The following is a 23,796-nucleotide window of genomic DNA, read 5'->3' on the forward strand; positions in this document are numbered from 1 at the left end:
TATATGAGGAAACAAGATGGGGCTTTCATGGCTTGTCCAAAGACACTGCTGGTAAATGACAGAGCTGGGGCTAAGACTCAGGTCTTCTAACAACCCACTAGTGTTTTGCCACTGCCTTAATATGCTTCTCTATAAAAATCTCTTTAAATAAGAAGTTAAACAAATGAGGCTTTTTATTTCATATGTAAATATCATGTGCTACATACAGTTGGCCATCCCTCTCCAAACAGTACATTATGCCAGGATAATTTAGGCTATTACATTTCAGGCTGATTTTTAAAGGGTAATATAAAGCTGGAAATACATGCTAAAAATAATTTAGTACCATTCATTGTGTTAAATCCATTTAGCTAATGAAAAACAAAGAACTACACTAAGCAAAGTAGCACCAAGGGATCTTGAATAATTTCTGGGTAGCTGGCATGATATTTTAAGTTTAAAAGGGGAAAACAGAAATGCTTCCTCACTAAACATATGAGCAAAACTCCATTAGCTTTCTTCTTTGAACAGAAGTCTAAAACAGTACAGAAGTTATCACAACAGAAAATTACAGATTAGTCAGATGACAGCACTGTGTACTTCAGATTCCCAGTTTCAAAAGAAGGAATATTTAATTTTCTGCAGAGTTCAACTAGGAATAGGAAAAACAATACTACTTTTAGTTCATCCAGGAATTACATAGGAAAAAGGTGCCACTAGATGTTACCACTAGAAAATAGCAAAATTAGAGGTTACTGGACTAATCTCTCTAGTGATAAGGATGTTCCTTAATAGACATTCCTCAAATATATCAGCAACACAGCAACAATGATATTCATAGCAGTCATCCAATAAAAAATTTAATTTTTAATAGAATGTTTTAATTCCCATAGTTGAAAATTTAAATTTCCTATAGTTGAAAAAAGACTCTAGAATGGGCTTTTTCCTCCTTCTGCTCCCCATTCTCACTCAGTCTAATACCAAGCTTGAGGCAGAGTTTACAAAACAAGAGAACAGAGACAAAACAAATTAGAAGGAGGCGGAGAAAGTGAAAAGATAATAAAATTAATAAAAAGACAACCATGTCCTAAAGTTCCATTGTCTTCTCTTAACTGACACAATACTTCCTATTACCATTCTCCCTACTGAGAATAGATGACTTGGGGCACTGAGACTGTGCTCAGAGAAATTCAACCCTTTCAATACAACTCTGGTTAAGAATGTCCTGCTAACAGGAATAACCTCACATATATATTAATAAATGTATCTGAATTCTTTCATATAATATCTAAGGTAATTTCACAGAAATGTAGTTATTTCACAGAAATGTACTGCATTTGCTACACTTTGATTCAAACAATTTTAAGAACTAGAGGGGTTTTAGAGATGAGACACAAGAACTCCATTTACTGAGTTAGGAAGTAGAGACTAAAGGGTTAAGTGCATTGCCCACAACAGGGCTAAAACTGCAACCCAAAGTTCAAAGCATTGAGTCTGCAGCTTTAAGAGATTTTAAGACTATTTTATGACCAAAAAGAATTACCCAAATTAATGTATTAATTATACCAGCAGCTAAATATACAAATGACAAAGAACAAGAGTTCAAATTGATTGGAAATCTAAGAAAAGGTATGTCTTTTAAACAGCTTAGAAATCTAACCATGTGTTTAAATCAATACTCAAATTAATTTAGAATCGTTTTTCTTGACTGTCCAGACATGCTTCTTATCTAGAGAATGCTCTTATAGCCTCACAAATGTACACTCTGCTGAGATGAGATAAAGAAGTTTCCAAATCTCAGAACGTTTCCTTTGCCTACACTCTGCAGTGTAAATAACGCTTACCGTGGCGAGAGACTTCCTCGGGGTGAGCTTCCTCTGCCAACAAGGCTGCGGCTATTGTCTCCAAGATCTTGATCTGCAGTGTAAATATTTCATAGCTGATAAAGTGACTCTCACTAGATAAGAGGTTTTAAGCTCTTGCCCTGATTTTTCCTAAAACATACATAAAGCCTTTACCGCGATCTTTGCAGTTACTATGAACGCAGAAGACCTAGCATGTTGCTAGTTTAGAATTGCTCAACTGTGGCATGTAAGGCGTTGTCCCTACACGTTTCTGTGGGTGTAGAAGGCCATGGATGACGTTCCGTTCTTTCATTCCTTTCAATTTTACAGCACAGAAGCGTGGTTTGCATTTGCAGTGCCCTCCCCTCAGCCACTTTTAATTTCTACGGTTAAAGTAATGAGTCACAGCTGTGGACAGCTAACCTGCGTGCTTATCACAGCAAATCCTTATGCTTTGTATTTTTAACACTTTGCATCCCAAGACAAGTCATAAAATATATATTGTATTACATAGAGCCACACACCAAGACTAAAATTATATATACTATAATGGATTCTCACACCAAGAGTAAAGTTACATATAACACTAAATATCCAAACTGACAAAAACAAGTAGGAATACAGAATTCTGTATTTAAAAGGAAAAAAAATTAACTTCTTCTAAATATTTCTTAGGTAACACTGAACAACATCTCTGCTTGAAAAGTATCTTGTATTTCCCCTAAGTTAGTTTCTTATAAAAGCACCCTATCTGGCCTCTTTCAAGGTTGTCCTGTCCTTATTCTGAGTTAGGTAACCTCTAACCCTTAAAGGGTAAAGACATGACTGATCCATTCTTGGTGAACGGCTAAACCCATTCCCTTCCCCCAAACAGGCATGACTACTTGGACATGTCAACAAATCCTTAAGGATGGAATGAAACAAAGCAAATCCAGTGGCTCATTAAAACAGTCTAAGAGGCAAATGCTACAAAATGTCAACTGGTAAAAATTCACAGGATTACTAAACACTGTAGAAATTCTCTAACAGGATTTTTTTTTTTTAACCAAGTTTGTGTAATGCAATTTCATGAATTATGCAAATAAAGGTTTAGGCTATTCACAGAAAAGCCCAGTGTTATGTTACGTTCATTGCAGAGAAGTGAGAACTGAACACATCAATCACAAAAGTCACAGGAGACATTGTTGCATTCCTGCCTGCTGATGGCTCTGCTTACACATTTCCATTTCAGACAGTGAAAACAGCACAGCACTATTTTGCAGCACAGCATACTATTTACTTCCAACTGTGATTTTTTGGGTTAAAAAAAAAAAAGTACAATCCTATATTAACCACACCTTTAGACTTTTCAAATAACATGAGCCAATGTGGGGAGGGCAATTACATTGGGGGAAGAGAATAGAATTTTAGTTTAAAAATTCTTGAAAACTTACCTGTTTGATTGTTTTCAGATTGAGCTATAAGAGCTGCCATTGATGAATTTGGATTTAATCTATTGCCATACATATGAGATGGTACCTGACTAAGAGAAGATCCAGATAGGGTATTTGCCTAAATGAAAAGAATTACAAAGATAAATCAATTATATTTGAAAGTATCTTAACATTTTTCCTCTTAATAGACCTAGTAATTATTTTCTCCAACCATAGAATACAAGCAAAAATTCTTGACTTCATGAAGAGCAAATTTCACTCTTACATGTTTTACCATTCCAACATTTAAATGTTTGAAAAGTTATATAACTAATTTTTTTTTAAAGGATTGACACATTCAAAGTTAACTATTCCTGCTTTAATTTCAAAGTTATCTGGTCAATACCAAAACCCAGTGGCATGGTAACCATGTGAACACATGACTAATTATTTAATCTTATTAAACCGTTTACAAAATAAGGGCAGGTAGACAGCAGATGTCTAACAAATGCTTCAGTCTCTTACATCACAGGCTGGCTAAGGCGGTCCAAAGGCCCAGCTTGCACTTTTAGCATTTTAACTATACAGAGCCATATTTCCTTTGCTTAACTCTGTCATTAGTAAAACCTGCACACTATTTTGTTACTTCCTATTTTGATAGACTTGGAAGCCCGCTGCTTTTTCTGTTTTGTTTTGTTTTTATTTTAAAAGAAAGCAAACAGGCATCACAAGTATGTTTTCTATACAATGCAGGGCTCAACGAATCACAGCTTTGCCCTGACCCCATATAAGGCACTGTCTTCTTGGCAGGAAGCCAACTCAACTAACTGAAGAGCTGGTCCAAAGTTTGTAATTCATTCATGTTGCTAACCACAATTCTGAAGGCCTCTGCTGGGACTTGTGCCAAACAAGCGAAAATGAACCCTTAAACAGATGAAGCTAAGGAGGCTGGCCAAAGTCTTGCGTAATCCAATGTAATAAAAACGCCTTCTTTGATGTGAATACTTTCTCCTACTTTCCAAGAATATTATAACCTTAAAATGTGGCATTTTAGAAGCAAATCTCTTGTACACAAAATACTGTTACTCACAGAAAGCTATTACTAGCCTGAAATACTTTTCAGATTTAACAAAACACAAAATTTAAAGTAGATTTCTTATTCTTTTTCATAAATGAAATCAAACAAGCTTTTATAAAATGAAATCATTGTACAGTTATGTCAGAACAAAATTCTGGAAAACAATTTCAAAGAACTGAATCACTTCTAATATAAAGAAGCTGAATAAGAGCAGAACAAAAGATGTGGGACATTTTGACATGTATTACTGCAAACAAGTGACCAAAATGACACAGCAGTTATAACAAGCAAAACACTACGGAGAATAAACTGTGTTTCTGTACAGACTCAGAGCCTGACATTATGTTTGGCCTCTAGCCAACTTACTAAGCATGAAATTTGGACTTTACAATTCACAGAAACAGTCTCTGCGATGCAGAGTCCTGTCCTTGCTTTCCATTGTTTCAAAGGGTATATCTCATAGTTCATACTTTAATGTCTAAGTTCAATTGGTCAATTTCTGGGTTTCATTTTTTTCCTCTTATTAAAGATACATATACAAAGTCAATAAGTTTGTACTATAAACTCCTGTTTAACAATCAAAAGCTAAGTCATAATTTTAATGTAAAGATCATACTAGATAATTATGATGTATTTAGTAGTATAGCATACATAAAATACACAATTCAAAAATGGAAATACAGAAGATTTTTTTTACCTCTCCAGAAGTCAACTACTTGGGAATCTTGGCTACTCATAAAATAACTTAGAACAAGAAAAATCCAAACAGACAAACAGAAAGACTAGACGTTACAATCCCATGTGCTAAAATCTTGGGGACCTTATACTTAAAAATGCCCTTCCCAGAGCCAATTTACTCTTACTCTAGACATAATTCTAGAAAGATCAACTAAGCATACAACAGATTAGAAGTGGAAAATTAATTAGAAAGAGGAAGAAAAAGTAATATCTTGAGACATTTTGTTGGCAGCAAGAAGTAACAGCTGACAGCAAGAGAGGAGAGAGAAAAATATGAGCATGTTCGAGAGTGCTGGTGGGGTGGTGCTCCAAGAACATGGACATCTAGATGCCCTGGCATCTGTATCTTCACCTTTTGACTCTCCTTTTTCATGGAGTCATCTATTGGCTGAATCATAACTAATATTGTACCACTTGGACTACTTTTTTAGTTCCAATTATCAGTTTTATGAGCTGCCTTAAGCCTCTTGATAAGAATCAAAAGATCCTACTCTAATCAGAAATGCACTTTTGTCAGGAAGGGTTCTTTCTGCCAAGGGCTTACATTTATCCTTACTAACTTAAAATTTCTTGATGCACTCTTCAAATTATCTTAGTTTCCCTATCACATATTAGGCCCACTATACTAAAAGATCAAAATGCAAAGCAGTACAGAATATTAACTGATTTGCATAATGACTATCATTAGGAAGAGGATAAATTATCCTTAGCAGGAAAGTATGTATTTTATAAAGATGGCAGGCAAAAATCAAATAAATAATAAAATAAAATGAGAATACATTCTTCATTATCCTGAATGACTGATTTCTCAAATTTTCTGAGTGGGTAAAAATTATCTCACAGTTGCTTGTCTTTTAAAAATTAATGCATTTATCTAAACAAGAGACTTTCAAAAGAAGATTAAAAGTAAGTTATTCATTTTACCAGGTAGGGTTTTGTGGTGTATTCAAACATCTAAACCACTCTACATTACAACTCAAGTCATTAACATCATTTTAAGTGGGTAACATGAGTTACTAAGGACTCGACAAATGTCTGATACTGCTTAGCCAATACTTCTGAAATGATGTTTAGAATGGTTAATGCTCAGAAACTTTGATAACTCTATTGGCACCTTACGGCCAAGAACTCCCCAATATTTTAGCGAAAAGATCCCACAACTCAGCAGCAACAAAGAAGGATAAATGAGAGAGTGGGGATAAGAAAGGCAACTTACTGAGGAGAGTACACACATAATGTCTGGCATTTGGTAGACTCAAAAACCTTTGTTGTCATTAATAAGTGAAAGTACTAAGATTCAGGGGGATGGAAGGAAGTCCATGTGAATCTAAGGAAACAGTGGTTATGAAACATAAGGGGCACTGAAAGCTTTTATATGAAATAGAAACCTTGAACAAGGAATTAAAGAAACAATATACACACACTTCTCCACAGCATGCTTTGGACATGGATTTTAAAGAGTGCACTGGAAGCAAACTACTAAAGTAGTCGGTTTCCGAATAGCTGGTATAAAGACTGGCAATTCTTTTAGGAGAGAAGTACCTACCTTCTGACATTTCAATTTTATCTTGCCCAGGTAAAGAGAATGACTACTGTGGACAGATATCCTCCTTGGGTCTACTGGCACTACAAGAATATGAGCTGTTAACACTGGGGAGACTGAGTGAAGGGTATCCACGATATACGTGAACTCTGTACTGTTTGTGGAACTTTTCTATACATCTAAAATTATTTCAAAATGAGAAGTTAAAACAAAAAAGACTATGATTACAAAACAAACTGGTTACTTGGCTTTATAGTGTCCCATCGAAATCAAGTCATCTATTCAAAATGTGAAAATAGATGTTAGATTAGATCAAGACAAAAATATTTTATAAAATTATAAGTTCATATTGCCATAATAAACTTCTGCTTTAACTTCCAATATATGATATCTTAGAGAGGTTTTCTTGTTCTCTGCCCAATATTAATAATTGAAAGGAACCACTTCCACTCAAGATGTTATATTATACTTATTCTAACACTCTAGTAAAAGTCTTATTAAGAGAAGTATAATTATTTTACAAGATGGACCCACAGACAAGTAGAGTAAGAATAAACTGAATAATTATTGAGATAAATCTAAGGCACTTTGAAACAAAATATGTTTAGGAGCCTGAGTCAAACAATATCCTTAACAAATTAAGAATAACTTATTACGTTAAACATCTAGAAAGATATGAAAGTCTCTACCAAGGCAATATTCAAACTCAAAACAAATCAAAGAAATTTAGTGTTTCCTAAGTAGACTGACACATCATATTAAAATATTAATAAGATTAAAATTATATTTCAGCTTGAAATTTCTCCTGTTGTTAATAGTTCACCCCTCACATTTCAAATGTCTGCTTGCGACCACAGATAAGTTTTAAAGGAGCCCTGGTCATGGAGTAAAATAATTCTACCAAATTCCTAGGCACTTAGCTCATTCTAAAGGAGTTAGCTGTAGAGGGAAAAAAAGTCAGGCTAAGTCTATTCAATTATCTGAATATCAGACTTAAAAGTGGGTATTGTTTTTGTAGTTTTTTTTTTTCTCCCTAATGTTGATGAAGGCAGAATAATAAAGAATAAAGAAAAAAATTAAGTTTGAAAGAATAGTATAAAAATTTCACCTCTGCAAAGTATCATAGCAATACATCCTCTTAAAATGGGTATGAAACTTCACACTGCAATCATACAGGAAGAGGTTATAGCAAGCATTTTTTAAATGCACAATTAACCTGTCAATAAACATTAAAGTCAAATGATTCAAACAAGCTGTAAAACAGAGAAGCTGCTTCTTTAAGCTTTCCAACCCTGACACGTAATTTAAAAATACATTCTTCCAAAATCTCATCAGACTCACTAAATTGAATATCGTTTTTTAAAAAATTCCTATTTCACATATACTCTTAGAAGAAAAAACTTTTTATCATCACTATATCTGTCATAAACCAAGCTGTCTCACCTTGGGCAAGGTACTAAACCTTTCTGTCTTCAATTTCCATCTGTAAAAATGGAGGTAATAATAGTATCTACCTCAAAAAAATAGTCTAAGAGTGAATTGAGTTAATATATGTAAAGGGCTTAGAAGAACGCTTGGCACATGATAACCACTCAAAGTTTAGCTAGTTATTTTAAAAATTATTTTCATAAGCTATTATGGTTTCCACCTTTTCCATTAACTTCATGGAGAATATAATTTACCAATTATATTCTGATATCAACATGGTTATATTTCAAAGATTAAAACATGTTTCCCTAAAAAAATTAGATGGTATGTCTCATTATACAATAGCATCTTAATCTATGTACTCTAAAATAACACAGTAATACTGCAAATATAATGTAAGGATTCAAATATTTTAATGATGATTTATATATTTTTTCAATTTGCAAACACAATTTGCTTGACTAGAAAAGTTTCCAGGAAAAACTGGAGAACAATGGAAAGTTTCATATATTCTCTAACTGCACTCAAACTTTGCACTATGAAACATGTTCTGATAACAGACCCCATTTCTGTGTCAGCTACCACCAGTAAGGCTTTAATACTCAGCGTGTGATGAGAGATGAAACCAAGTGTGAACAACTTTCAGGTCCCATGAGTAGGCTGACTGTTAAAGCTGTCAGGTTCAATTGCATCATTCCACATTATTCAATGCCCCAAACTGCTCCCTAATTGTTAGGAGCTTAACGTATTCAAAACCATTGTTTAGGCTAATACTGAAATGCCCCACAATTGAGTTTCTATAAAGTAGTGGGAGGGATTAAACTGTAGTTAAACCATCACTGAGCACTCAGGATTGGACACCAAGACTGTAGAGAATAACCAACCAATTCTAAGCAGGTTTCCTAATTGGTTAATATCTAATCAATACATCACCTATCTTTTGGGGAAAAAATTAAGTCCTTATGACTACAGCAGTTACTGAAATAATTTAAGAACTGGAAAAGACCATGGTCAACAGCTGAACCTAAAATGGCTAAAATTCATATACCTATGTTAACACGGAATTGTGAACTTTGAAAGAAAATCTTAATACTGTTTTTAGAAAAGAAAGTGATCGTCTACAATTTTTCTCACTGGTAGTCAGGCTGTTCCTGTAGCAGCTGAAATTAATACTGTCCTATAACAACTGTAACAGTGTAATAACCAGTAATTCCAAAGGACTTTATCATCTGCAGAGTACTCACTCTCATTTGAACTTCACAGCACACCTGTAGCACAGGGCGGACGGGTATTTAAAGTATTTCATTTTACGTATGAAAGAAATCAACGCCCACAAATTTAAAAGACCTGCTCAGAGTCACCCTAGGGCATAGCAAAGCTCCTGGAACCCAGTATTTCTGACTCACACTTCTGCCATTTTGCATTGTATCACATAAACGGACAAAGTAAAACTCTTAACAATGTTTTTCAGAAAGACACCCCCTGACACAGAGGCACGTAATTGGGAGACCCATTTTTATGGTACTGATTAGCAAAGCAGAGAGCAGGCTCGGGAGCCAGGCTGCCTTGCTTCAAACTAAGTTCCACCACCTACTTGACATGTGACCTTGCGCAGTTACTTAACCTCTTCATCATCCAATAGTTAAGTGACTGATGTTACAAAGGACTTACAAAAACTTAATTTTGCTCAGAATGTTAACTTCCTTAAAATTACAAGTCATAATAAAATTATTTAAAACAGATGAAACTCTGATTCTGACCAATCAAGTCAGAGATCCTCTGAAGTCAGGTGAAGCTGCCTGGGACACTGAACCAATTCCTCACACAGAATAAAAGTGTCTGGTGTATCAGACACCATCTGAAAGGAAATCAAGGACTCCATCTAAGACAACTCCCCAACATACACACACACCAAAGTCAGGATACTGGGAAACAAAACACTGAAAGGAATTGAAGTAGAAGTCTCACGGAAATCTGCAAAACATTATTTACTACATTGTATCTTTACAATATTTAAATATCTGCATTTACTAAATAACACATAAATAAACCTTGGAAGTTCCTTCACTTAAATTATTTTTAAACCTGTATCATTTTTTAAAGAAGTAACAGAGTAAACAAGGAACCATGATCATCCATATGAAGACTGTATCCAAAGGCAAAACCCAGAATGTGAGATCTATTAGAATACAATTCTTTTTCATTACATTCAGTCTTAAATTCTTCTATTAAAGTAATCATCCTTCCACCAAAAGCACTAGAATTCTCCTAAAGACAGAACACAATAAATGTAGAACCGGGAAACAGAGTAGAATTTGAAAGGCAAAATGAAAAATTAATGGCACACCTACAGAAACTAATTTATAGCTCTACTCATGATACACGAGGGCAGAGCACATCACTGAAAAATCACATGGGGTCTATATTCCAATAATGTTAAGGAACTATAACTGTAACTATATTGCTGATATCTGCGAATGAACAATTACTCTAAAAACAAGTATATCAAATAAAACAAAAGGATTTAACACTGAAGAATATAAAACAGGTTATCAAACATTTTTTCAAATTAGGGCTACTAAGTATCAGACCGTGTCCCTCACCCTCCAAAATTTTACAAGTGTCTCCTTTTTCTCCCATTAAAGGCACAAACATATTCTCATTTTTAATTTCTATTAGCTCTTCCTGATCTTACCTCCCTGACCACTTTCCAGGGAACAATTCTTAAGACAGCAAATAAGCCAAACAAGAGGCCTGTCTATCTTACTTAAAACCAAGGCCAGAAAGATCAAGAATGACCTCTGGATTTTTGTCCTGCTGGCACCAAGCCAGTCACTAAAAATTACTACTTTCGTTAAGATTTTTGGGGGGGGGGGAGATGGGGAGGCAAAACATTATTCAAATTTAACATTTTCTGATTTATATTTTTAAAAACATTTGCTTGCTGGTGTGATGGTTTTCTTAATAATTATAACAAGACTTCCATAATTACATTTTAAATATTAATAATTTTAATTTACCCACTTATACCATTGCTCTTTTCATTTTAAAATCAACTGCTTATAAAGAAACCCTAAATAAAAGGCTAGGATGTGATTATCTAAACACAATGAATTGCATGATTTGAAAACAAACAGGGTCTATGTGAATGTTAAACAGAAATAAACTTTTGTCATTTTGAAAAAAAGATTCAATTACCAAGTGCATTACAATTTTAAGAGTCCTATCTGAACATTCAATTTATTCTAAATATTTTTGTTTCCTTGTCCTTGCACGTTTTGCCTAGAAAATTCACATTTTGCACATTCAATACCAATACTATTGTCTCAGGCAGCTAAATTGAAGTAGTTCTGCACTCAGTTCAACTGAGAGGTCACCATGCCTCAGTTGCCTGGAGACTGATGGTTGCTACAGCAGCACCAGATAAGCCAGGCTAAATAAGCTTCAGCTTGAAGGCAGAAAGCATTTACTGCTAGACAGAAACATAGATGCAGTTGTCTCAGCATGCAGCATTTGAGTCTAACTGGATGATCATATTTATAAGAGACCCATCTTACTGAAACATGGAAAGAGGATAAACAGTAAAGATTTTAATTGGACTGAATCCTGGATTACTTGCAACTATGATTTCTTTGTTCTTCAGTTGAGTCATATGTTAAGTGGAATTTTCCCTCTAGCTATAAATTTCTCTTCACCACCACTTCCCCCCTCTACCTCCCTAATGCCAACCCCCAAACCACAAACATAATGAATGAGAAGAAATGAGATTTTTTGCTTAATTCAGCCTGGAATTAACCGGAGAGTAATTAAAACAGACTTTTATAAAGAAAGAAAAGAAAAATGCACATTGAAAATGTTCATGTGAGACTTTGTCCAAGGATATAAAGCTATCAACAGCATATGGTTACACTTAATTAAAACGGATAAAACTATTTATAAGAGCCATTCTCTCATTTATCCTTTCACCTTCTATAACCCCAAATCCCTATTATTATGGCTACCTCACCAAGGCCAGTAAAATAAGCTAAAGAAAAACTCTCCTAAACTAGTCAAACTTCCCTTATTCAGGTTGAGAGGTTCACCAAATAGTTAACCTTCGTTTTCAAATATGATAACACTAATCATGCCATTGATTTTCTGTGCTGAACTGTCTGCTGTTTATTCTAATACCTGACCTAATTATCATCACGATTGTCTGCACTGCCATCACATACTTGAACAACGCTGGGCTTTGATGTACAGCTTACAGAAAATACTGGAAAAGTGTATATATATTCCAAAAGCCCGTAGAATGGAAAGTACGAACACGTTCATAATGTATAGTTTATAGCAATTTGCAAACAACTATTTAACTAGTTGTTTGCAATTAGACATTTGTCACTATTATAATTTTCTCAAAACATTAAAAGACTTACTATAGAGCTTTGGATAAAATGAAAGTAAAATTATGAAGAATTTTAAATAAAAAACATATACTTTAGTAATTTTAAATTATTACCTTTAGGAAAATGTATGGGTGGGCAGATGGCGTAGGGAGGGGGGTGTGTGTGTGTGTGTGTGTGTGTGTAAAGCTTTGCCCATTTACTGTCCTATTTATATAATCCAAGATTATGACTTTTCCGATTTGACTTTTAATTTAAAGCATTCCTGTCGACTAGGTCACCTATCAAGTTACAGATCTAAAGTGAAGAAAAGGAATAAATAAATGCAAAACCACCAACATAGTCACCATTACTTACAATATTTATGAACATTCCTTCTCTCCTACTAGGAGGAAAAACATATAGTACTTAAAGGGATGATTCACTCTTTATCCTATATTCTCCTACACTGGTTTTTAAAAATTTAGACAGCAAATATTCAAGTTATTTGTGTGATTTTTAAAATTATAAAAGGAATTTTTAAAACCAAAAAAAATCCAAACTGGTTTCATACTTTTTAAGTACTACTTTTTAAAAGAAAGAATAAAAGCTCTCCCCAAATTACTATTTTACATCATTAGGACAAAATTAAAACTCAGAAACTGAAAAGACCCAGTCGGTGCCAACATATTTCTTTGTCCTCTCTCATGAATATCATGTAAAGGTGTCTAGAATTTCCCTCACAGGTCAATACAAATTGAGCTATTTTATAAATTCCTACAGGAAGCCCTATTTCATTTCTCTCTCCTCCAGTCAAACTCACTTTCGAAAATGACAAACCCATCTACAGGTCACTCACAGCACTGTGATAATTTACCTGAGTTGTAGCAACAGCGGGGGCTGCAGATGATGTGGCTGACGGGGAGAGAGCTCCCACTTGTTGCAAATGCCCAGAAGACTGCTGAGGTAAATGAGAACTGGAGACAGGAGTACTAGATCCTGAGCCAGATACTACATTTGGAAATGATACTGCTACATCATTGCTGTTATAAATACCTGAAAGAAAAAAAAATCTTATTTAAATATTTTATAACTTAGCAGTCAAATGTCACAGACATACAACATTAATCAATAAGTTAGAATACCCATGTTTCCTCCTGATCCCTCCCCCAATGATAAACTTTATTGGTGGTGGTAAAAAAAAAAAAAAGAAAGTGCCAGTAACTAAATTAATAAATACTGACTTTTTATAAAACATTTGTCTAAAAGAACCTAAACCATTTTTTATGTATCAAAAATGGCTTTGCTAATAGGCAGGGATCACGTCCGGAAGTGCTTTGTAAAAATAATAATAAGGGTTCTAGGAATTTCTAAGAGCAATGAAATGTTTCTTAAATAGAAGAATGAAGCAATTAAGAGTTACATAAAAAGTACCTAAGTAAGCCTTTCAAAATGCAGATACTAGGGCCCCAGAACTAACTGAGAAGGTCTGAAATGGGAAGGGACTTTGTTTTAGAAAGGTCACCCAGGCTACAACGTAGACAACAAAATAGAACAAAACCAGACTTAGAGATTCGGAGACTCATCAAGAGGCTGATGACACTGGTGGGACACACCTGTGAGAATGAAGACTACAGGTGGATTCTACAGATGTTCAGGAGGCGGAATAAAGAAGACTTCATGACTGAGTGGGGTGCAGGAGTCGGGGAAGGTCTCAGAGATGAAGAGGACACGGACTGCGAGGGGGTGCTAACATTCATGCCAAGGAACACAGGAAAAGAGGACGGGAAACTTGAAAGCATTTTCAGCAGCACTATGGTGGTAAAAGCCAGAAAGTGGGAAATGAGAGAGTGGAAGTAATTCATTCTTGACAAGTGGATGGGAAAGAAGAAGGAAAGAGAAAATAAGCAAAAGTTAAGAGGAAATAAGGAGTTTCTGATAAAAGATGTTTTGTTTTTTTTAAAGGTGGGAGATCATGCCCCTGCCGATAACAAAGAGCCCAGAGAGAAGGAGAGGCTCTTTGAGGATAAGATAAGAGATGGGATATCAGTAAACCCACAGGGTTCTCACCTAGGGGAGACTTTGCTCCAAGGAAGACTTTTGACAATTTCTGGAGACATTTTTTGGTTGTCAAAACCAGGAGGCGCTACTGGTATCTAGTAGGTAGAGGCAGGAGGCGCTACTGGTATCTAGTAGGTAGAGGCAAGGATGCTGCTAAATATCTTAAAATACACAGCACAGCTCCTTGCAACTAAGAATTATCTGGCCTATAGTGTCAAGAGCATGGAAGCTGAGAAATTTTGCTATAACCAAGGCTCTAGGGAGGGTGAAAGAGAATGAGATCCTAAGAATTTGACACTGTAACAAGAGGAAAGCAGGAAAAAATGAACCTAAGTGGGCTGCAGTCAAAAAATATTTTTTGAGAAACTATAGCCCTTGAAGGCAACAATAATTAGTTATTTATATCAATAGTACAATTTACTTTGTTCTAAACATAAATATTATTGATTCATAATAAATAAAAGCATTTATAATCTTCAAACAAGGGAAATAAAAGAATTGGGATATTTTAAAGGCCTTACAACTATAAGTGAGGCTCCTTTTTATATTTACAATTTATCCAGAAAAAAGGTAATTTATTCACTCAACAAATGCATCCATTCTGCAAACATCTGAGAGCTCACTGTTTGCCAGACATTATTCTAAGCCCTGGAGATACAAAGCCATTCAAGATATGTGGTCTGCGCCTTCAAGAAGCTTAGTGGAAAAAAGAGACAATTACAAAAGACTGTGAAGAGTACTAAGATAGAGACATCCTCAGGAGGCTATGAGTGCATAAAAAGGGGCATCTAACACAGACCGGGGTGAGAGAGGGTGGGAGTCAAAAAACTTACTGGAAGAGATGGGTGCTTTTAAAGCTTATTTCTGAAGGAGCTGTAGAACAGAGGCGAAGGGTGGTTTGAGGAAGAAACACAACAGGGAGCAGGGCAAATTCTAAAACCTTCTAAGTACTATCTGTATAGCTGAAGCAAGAAATAAGGCTAAAAAATAAGCAGGAATCAGATCAAGAAGAACAAAAATGTTAAAATATTAAAAATTAAAAATTTAACATGCCACAACTAGAAGGACTCACAACTAAAAATACACAACTATGTACCGGGGGGCTTTGGGGAGAAAAAGGAAAAATAAAACCTTAAAAAAAAAATTTAGAGATAATAGGAAGCCACTAAAGGACTGTACACAAAAGTTTGGTGTGATCAGATTGGTGTTTAAGCAAAACATAAATCACTGGCACAAGGCTGAGACGAGACTAGGGAGGCGATTTAAATAGAGGCTGGAAAAGCTGTTATGCTGCTACAGTAATACTGATGAGCAAAAACAGGGATTACACTAAGGTAACAACAGTAAACAGACATTACAAAGACAAAGTTCATAGGACTGATAACTAATCAGACTTGAAGAATAAAAAAGGGGGAGGAGTCAAGAATGACTCTTAAGCATCAGCAAGTGGGTGTGTGAGTGGTGATGTCATTCACTCAGGGAAGCAGGAACACCAACTGAGAGCATCCAGTTTTTGGTTACCGTGTGTAGGTCACCATGCTACCATAATAACAGCCCAAAGAGGTAAATATTACTCCCATTTTACATTTGGGCAGACAGAAGTTTAAAGAAATAAAGTAACTTGCTTAGTGACCTAGCAGGTGGTGGAACAAGGGGGCAAACTCACAGCTGTCTGATTCTATAACTGAAACCACCTCCTAACAACGTCTGAGTTTCAGGTTGATCATTATGATCTTTGAGATGCCTGTCAAACATAAAACTCCTATATATTCTAGAACAGAACGGGGTGAGCCTGAAGCTCAGCAGAAAAACAAGGTCTGGAGATAGAAATCGAGGAGTCAGAAGCATAGTAAAGTTAGAATAAACAAACATGAAAACTCAAAAAGGCTTTTGGTTGGCCTGCACTGTGTTTGAAAAATTTAACCAGTTCATATTTAGAAACACGGAAATTCCATGTTAAAGTCTCGATTTCTAATTCCTTCCGAAAAACTGCAGGTCTGTCAGCACTGGAAACCGTATATCCTGAAACAGCAACAACCTGCCGGAGCTTTGGGTTCTTTAACAGAAGCTTTACTTCTTGAAAGCACAGACTCTTCAATCCACCAGCAGGGTTCCGTCACTCCTTAGTCTTCTCCTCCACTGCACTCACTCCCGTTGCCTACCTGGCCCCTCTAAGTATCTGATTTACATCTCCTGTACATCTCCTGTACGAAGCTGGTCAAAGCCAAGGAATGGAAAAGTGAGATCAGCCAGGGAAAGTTCTCAGCATGATCAAGAGAAGAAGACAAAGACAGAACCCCAGGGAATATTACCATTTAAAGGGTAGACAAAGAAAGACAGACCACAAAGAACAAAATAAGAAAACAGAGAGAGAGAGAGAGAGAGTCTTAGCAACTCCTTAGAGAATTTCAACAGAAAAGGTCAAATGATGCTACCAGTCAGTTAAGGTAAGGCCAGAAAAAGGAGTCACTAAATGTAACAATAAATCTCGGCATAATTCTTTTTAAGAAGTTTGCCTGTGAAGGACAGAAAAGAGATAGTAAGTAAATGAAGTGAGTATTTATAAACCTATAATTATATTCCAAAGGATGGGCGCATAGCTGAGAAAGGTATTTTTTTCAAAAAAAGTTTACTCCATAGTTCATTCAACAAGTTTTTATTGAGATTCTTATTATAAAAGCTATTGAAGACAGCAAAGAACAGAAAGGAATTCTGCTTTCAAAGAACTTACAGTCTCATAGCAGAGCTAATTGGTATTCACAAGGTGCTATGAGAGCTAACTGGTATTCATAAGCTACTATCATACAGGACAGAAATGCTCGGTACCCTAAGAAGGACACATAACAGGAAGGATGATTTAAGTTCAGAGGAAGAGACTAGGGTGGAGGAGTTCCAACGAGAAGTACTTAAACTCAGCTTTTTAAAAGTACCTTAAGAGGTAGAATGCTGATTATCTGGTTTTTTTTAATGGTGAAAAGCATACTAAACATGGAATCACCAACTCCTAAAACTAAAAGACAAAAGTTAGCTGGAGGCAGCATGCTGAAATCAAAATTGCACAAGTTTTTGACTGAACTGAGATAAAACTCCTGGCTCTCTCAACTATGTGATCTTAATAAAATTAATCTTTCTGAGCCTCCATATTGTTTTTTTTTTGTTTAAGACCAAGATAATAGCTACCTTAAAGGCTTTTATTTGAGAATATCTATGTAAAGGTTCTAGCAATGCCTAATACACAGTAAGTTTCCATAAATGATAGCTTACAGCTATTTTAGAGTTAACGCTCTAGTTAAAAAGTTAGTTTTAAAATCAAGAAAGTACAGCATTGTAATTGTCAGGTTCTCTCATGTCCCTACTACACTTGGAAAACTGCAATTACCATTACCACATGCAATAATATATCATTGAAGTATGATACTGAGAAGTAAAATTGTGGTGATTGAAGACCTTCGATCTCTACACTTAAATTTGTTTTTATACTGTATTAGCACATACCTAAATGGGAAACTGCACAGACAAATGTGCAATGTAGTGATCACACTTTGAAATTGTGCCTGGTATTCAGGTTACTGCTACAGAATAGAACAAAACAGAATTTCCTTTCATATCAAGGCAGGAAAGCATAAAATTCTAAATCTCTTTTTGAAAATGAGGATCACTGACTCCCTCAACTCCCTCACACCTCAGGTAGGACTGGTATAGCACAGTTTACTAAGACTTCTAGAGCTTTTTTCCCAAAGCAAATACTCCTCTTAGATTGTTCTGTATCTGCTTGCTATTTAACTTCATTCTATTTCCATCTTTTACAAGTTACATGGTATTTTAGTCCAAATCAAGGTGACATTCATCGAATTAAATAGAACTGAATCCTGCAATGCATAAGCTCTAGGAAACTGTTCTGAAATTCATTTGTTCACGATAGAGAGTAGAGTAGAAACAGATAGAGAGTAGAAATAATGATACAGAGGGTGGCAGTGACATACTGATTCAATTTCTTTCATTCATTCATCCATCCATCCATCCGTGTATCAAATAAATATTTATTGTGCATCTACTACAAGACAGGCACTGTGCTAGGAGCAGGAAATAAAGTAGAGAACAAGACAGAAAGATCTCTGTTCTCCAGGATTTTACTATTTAATTATGGAGGCAAACATTAAACACATGACTATAAATGTGACAAGTGGTATGACGGAAGACAAAAGGGTACTATGAGAGTGAAAAATTAGAAAGCAGAAAAGATCTGTCTGAAGAAATGATACTTAAGCCAAGGCCTAAAGGTTAGGTAGGTAGGTGTTAACCGGACAAAGAGTGAAGTAGAAAAGCTGTTCAAAACACCAGGAGAAAGAGAAAATAGGTAATATGGCTGAAGCATAGTGGAGAGAGTGGCAGGAGACAAGGTTGGAGAGAGGGGAAGGAGCAGATCTCACAGGACCTTGTAAGCCACGTAGCGGTGTCTAGAATTTATGTGAAGATCAAGGGGAAGATACCAAAGGCAAAGAGCAAGCCTTGGTTTTTTTCAAAGATCATCCCTCTGACTGCTATGTAGCAAATGAACTGGAGGAGGGAAGAAGGGAGACAGAAAGACCATTCAAGAGGCTAATCCACAACCTGGATGAAGGATTAAGTCCCTCTGGACTAAGGTGGTAGCGGTAGTGAACACGGAGAAAGAGGGATCTGAAGTGCCATCTAGCAATTATAATCACCTAAACTTGAAGATGAGCTATATTTGGTAGATGGAGTAAAGAAAAGAATTACGAATGAATCTCAGGTTTTTGGCTAGTTATTAGAGTACCATTTACTGAGGTGGTGAAAACTGGAACAGGAAGAGTGGATTTTTGTTTGTAAAAGGGAAAAAATCAGCCTAGAACTAAGTCCTAAAGACCTCTAACATTTCAAGGATGATTAGTGGAAGAGGAATTTGTAAAGAAAACTGAGATCAGTGGGGTAAGAAGAAAATAATGAGTGTGACGTCACTAAACCCCAGAAAGAGAGACTAAAGAAAGAGAGGGCCGCATCAACGGTATCAATGATGCTGAAAAGGCTAGTTAAGACAGACTGAAAATGCCCAGTGGATCTGGAAACACGCAGACAGATGGCGATCCTAGGAAGAAGAGTATAGTGTGGGTGGAGCCAAGAAAACATTGTGCAGACCTAAGCTTTATTAGTGTGCCCTTTGCAATTATATAAAATCAATATATGACAGAAGTGTACTTGTCTAGTGACAGAAATATTAGTGTTCACTAACCAAAGTTCCTGCTTCCCAGTTTCAAACTGCCTGGGTGCCAAACCAGTACCACATCAAGTTGCTTGTGCAGAAAAGAACCAGAGTAAATGAATGGGATAGTCTTGAGGAATATTTAACCAAGTAAATGACTAAGCCTGATAAATTAACCCTAATCAACACCCCAGGAGACTGAATATTCTTTTCTGGAGGATCATATAATGTAATATATAGATAATAATATAGGAGTATAATATAGTTAGTCTAAATCCTGCTCCCTGATGCAAATAACTTAACCTCATTGAACCTAACATTTCTCTTCTATAAAGTGAGGATGGCACTAATGATTTCACAGGACTGGTGCAAGGATTAGCTAATACATGCGAAGCATATACTATATTATTAGTATACTGTCTACCACATAGTAAGCATTTGATAAATAGTAGCCATATTATTAAATATAAAAAGGAACAGGGGCCGGGCCGCTGGTGCAGTGGTTAAGTGCACACGTTCTGCTACGCTGGCCCGGGGTTCGCCGGTTCAGATCCCGGGTGCGGACACGGCACCGTGTGGCAAGCCATGCTGTGCCGGGAGTCCCTAATATAAATTAGAGGAAGATGGGCACAGATGTTAGCTCAGGGCCAGTCTTCCCCAGCAAACAGAGGAGGATTGCCAGCAGTTAACTCAGGGCTAATCTTCCTCAAAAAAAAAAAGGAACAATATCTATTAATGTTAAAAGAAGTAAATAGGATAATATATACAGTAATAGAGAGCTTCCGTTGTTGATGTTGCCTTAATGTCCCTTCCCTTTGGCAACTAATGACTGAACACTTTAAAGATATTCTTTATCTTGGCTCTCCCTTTCTAAATTGTGAAATAAGTCTCTATATGATTAACATATTCATTACTCAGAGAGGGTAACATAAAATTTTGAAGAAAGTAAAAGCTGTCTTTCCTGAGACTCTTGGCCATCTTGATGGAATATACGTGATCCTAAATCTCTTCAGGCAAGCATTAACTATTTCTTAGGCTGCTCTATTTTTACACAGAGACGAACAGTTTTGTTCATTATGTATTGCTTCTTTTGACTTTACCTATAAAACAACACATACTCATTATTAAAAATGTTAAATGGAAAAATAGAAAAAAATTATCTGCAAACATTGTCAATATTTTTATATGTTTTTAGACTTTTTGATGCATAGTTTATGGTTTTATTTTGCTTTTACAGCTGCCTACATAGTGGATATAGTATTTTTAATCCTTTTACACTTTACATATTTTCCTATGTCATTATAAAATCTTTTAAAATGTTGTTAATGTCATTTTGATGAAATCAACTGAATATTGCATAGTTGACTTCATTTTACAATATTCTACAAATACTTATGTGCCTTATATGCCCAGACACAATGCTAGACGCCAAAGATACTACAAAAAAGAAAACAGATACTAAAGAGAAGGAATCAGACATTAAATAATCACACAAATATTACTGCTATGATGAAAAAGTAGAATGCACTATGACAGAATATAAGGGGTAACTTAAGATTAGCAGTATAGGGTAGGCCTCTGTGAAGAAGTGACACATAAAGTAAAAGGAAGTCCTTAGATACCATTTCTGTTCTATTTACCTGCCTAAAATTCTTTCCCTTTTCCAAATAGCACCTATTTTGGATCAGGGAAGTACCTCTCCCCAATTTCACACAGTCTTGGCCCAAAGATGAACATGCGACTCAAGCTGCGACAAACAAACTCTCCTAGGAATTTAAATCTTGAATGCATACTCACAAGGGCAGACAATGGTCAGACCTAAGTTAGTCTAATGGTATTAATATTAGGAGTCTGTTAATTCTTATTTACCTAGCCCTTGAAACTACCCTTATTTCTCTTCTCCCAGAAGTCTGGGATAGAGTTTCTCCTTTAATTCTCTAAAATAAACATATATCTCCAACTAATTCTTTTTTTTGCTTAAATTTGACAGAATCCACTTCTGTGGCTTGTGCACAATGGACCCTAAGTGATACAACCAGTGTGGTATAATAAGTAAAGAAATAAGATGCTCAAAGATCAAGCCAGCCCAAGGACCAGCTCATGTAGAACCTTGCAGGCCATAAAGGACTTTTCAATTTCATCCTTATGAAAAGCTATTAAGGCATTTTAACCAAGAGAGTGGCATGATCGAAATTATTGTTTTAAAAGGTCATTTTGGAGAAAAGAATGTGAACAATACCCTGAAAAACAATGGAAGAGTGGAATCAGAGAGAGAACTTTAGTAGTTATTACAATGCTTTAGACAAGAGATTTTAAGCTTAAATTTGGTGAGAATTATGGAGGCAGAAACGCAGAGGCTCAGAACTGAGCCCCAAGAAATTTCAACGCTAAATTAGGATAAAGGAGAAGAAGCCATTAGAAAACTAAAAAGAAACAGTCAAAACAGTAAGACAACCAAGTTAAGTATAACGTTAGAGAAGAGAAGGGAAGGAAAGGAGAAGGGGAAAGAAGAGAAAGAGAAACTGAAAAAGACAAGAAAAGAAAGGTCCTCAACAGAACAAATATGCTAAGAGGCCACCTAAGACGAAGAGTGAGAAATATCCACCGGACTTGGTGGTATTGAAAGCTATTCCTGATCTGAGTGGAGTAGTAGTTGCAGAAGCCAGTATGAAATGGTTTGAACAAAATCAATCAGCGGAAAAATCTCTGTTTCCGGCAATGAGGCAGACTAGACAACCTAAAAACCTCCCTAATTAAAATGACCTAAAAATGAATAGCTGAGCCCACAAGAAGGTAAGGGAAATCCTTAGGAGTCAAAAATGAAGAGGAAAAAGCTTTAACAGGTCACCCTAGAGGAGCCAACATGTTTTAGTAACCTAGGACCTTTGTCTGTAATGCCCACAAGGAAAAGAGATGAGACCCTTGGGCCTCCAAAGGATGGAAAGTTAAAATTAATAAGATCTATTTAAATAGTCATGTGCCTCAGAATGACATTTTGGTCAATGATGGACCGCATATATGACAGTGGTCCCATAAGATTAGTACCATAGAGCCTAGGTGTGTAGTAGGCTATATCGTCTAGATTTGCCTAAGTGCACTGTATGACATTTGCACAACAACAAAATCACCTAACAATGCATTTCTCAGAACGTATCCCTCTCATTAAGCAGCACGTGACTGTCTAACTAAGACTTTCCAAGGACTACACTTTTAGGGGAAAAAAAACCCCACAAACACAAAAATCACAGCGTAGGGAGAAAATAAAGAAGCTTGTTCAATTTGACGTGAGCTCTGGATAGGGGGACGAAAAGTCTGCCCTGAGAATTTATAACCACAGCCTTGCCTTCAAATAGGTTTTGGGTTTGAATTTATACTATGTGACTGGTCTGGTAAATCCCAAACATTAAACTACAAAAGAAGGGGTCAGGTGGTACCGTCACTTGAGTACACAGCAGAGGCAAACACAAAACCTCTCTGAAGGGATATATCCTCAACCCAGGCTATAAAATGAGTCCATAATCCAAAATTAGAAAACATGGAAGGAAACAATCCCCTTGATCACAAGCTAGCAGACACAAACATTAGGATTTGACTGTCCTCCAAAGACCTTACAAAAGAGAAAGAGTAAATAAAGATCATGAGATAAATATTTTAAATGATTAAGAACCTAAAAGGAGAATTAAAAATGTGAGAAAGGAACAACATTATATATAAAAAAGAGAAACTTGGGACATCCTCCTGTGGTAGGCAGAACTGTAAAGATGTGTGCTGCCCCCCCAACCCAGCCTCCCTCCCCCGCAAGTTTCCTATCCCCTTGTTATTCAATCAAACACTAATCTAGGTACTGCTGTGAAAAGACCTGGCAGATCCAATTAAGGTACTGATCAGCTAACCTTAAAATAGGGGGGCTATCCTAGATTGTGAGGGTGGGCCCATTGTAATCACACGAGCCCTTAAAAACAGAAGAGGAAGGGCAGAGGAGTCAGTGGGAGATGTAGCAGAAGAGAAAGCAAGAGAGATGCGACAGCTGGGGAAGTCAGAGAGACTCTAAGTGTAAAAAGGATTCAACTCACCTTTGCTGGCTCTAAGATGTAGGGACACAAGTGCAAGGATGGGAGAGAAGACTCTAGGAGC

The 23,796-nt window shown here is 36.1% G+C and overlaps 1 protein-coding gene across 29 annotated transcripts in view; it reads right to left on the minus strand.

Moving 5' to 3' along the window:
• The window catches only part of MLLT10 (MLLT10 histone lysine methyltransferase DOT1L cofactor), a 256,466-nt gene that overhangs the window by 14,030 nt on the left and 218,640 nt on the right, over nt 1-23,796 (minus strand). For all 29 annotated transcript variants that reach the window (XR_011535070.1, XR_011535068.1, XR_011535069.1 and 26 more), the window contains 3 exons: nt 13,261-13,439; nt 3,257-3,374; nt 1,824-1,896 (listed from right to left, as the gene is read on the minus strand). Coding sequence is in view for 25 of the 29 variants with exons in the window: in XM_070601382.1 (XP_070457483.1) it covers nt 1,824-1,896; nt 3,257-3,374; nt 13,261-13,439 (370 nt within the window). In the remaining 4 variants the exon portion in view is untranslated. The remainder of the gene's footprint in view (nt 1-1,823; nt 1,897-3,256; nt 3,375-13,260; nt 13,440-23,796) is intronic.

Source organism: Equus przewalskii, chromosome 30 (assembly GCF_037783145.1).
Source record: "Equus przewalskii isolate Varuska chromosome 30, EquPr2, whole genome shotgun sequence".
Lineage (NCBI taxonomy): Eukaryota > Metazoa > Chordata > Mammalia > Perissodactyla > Equidae > Equus > Equus przewalskii.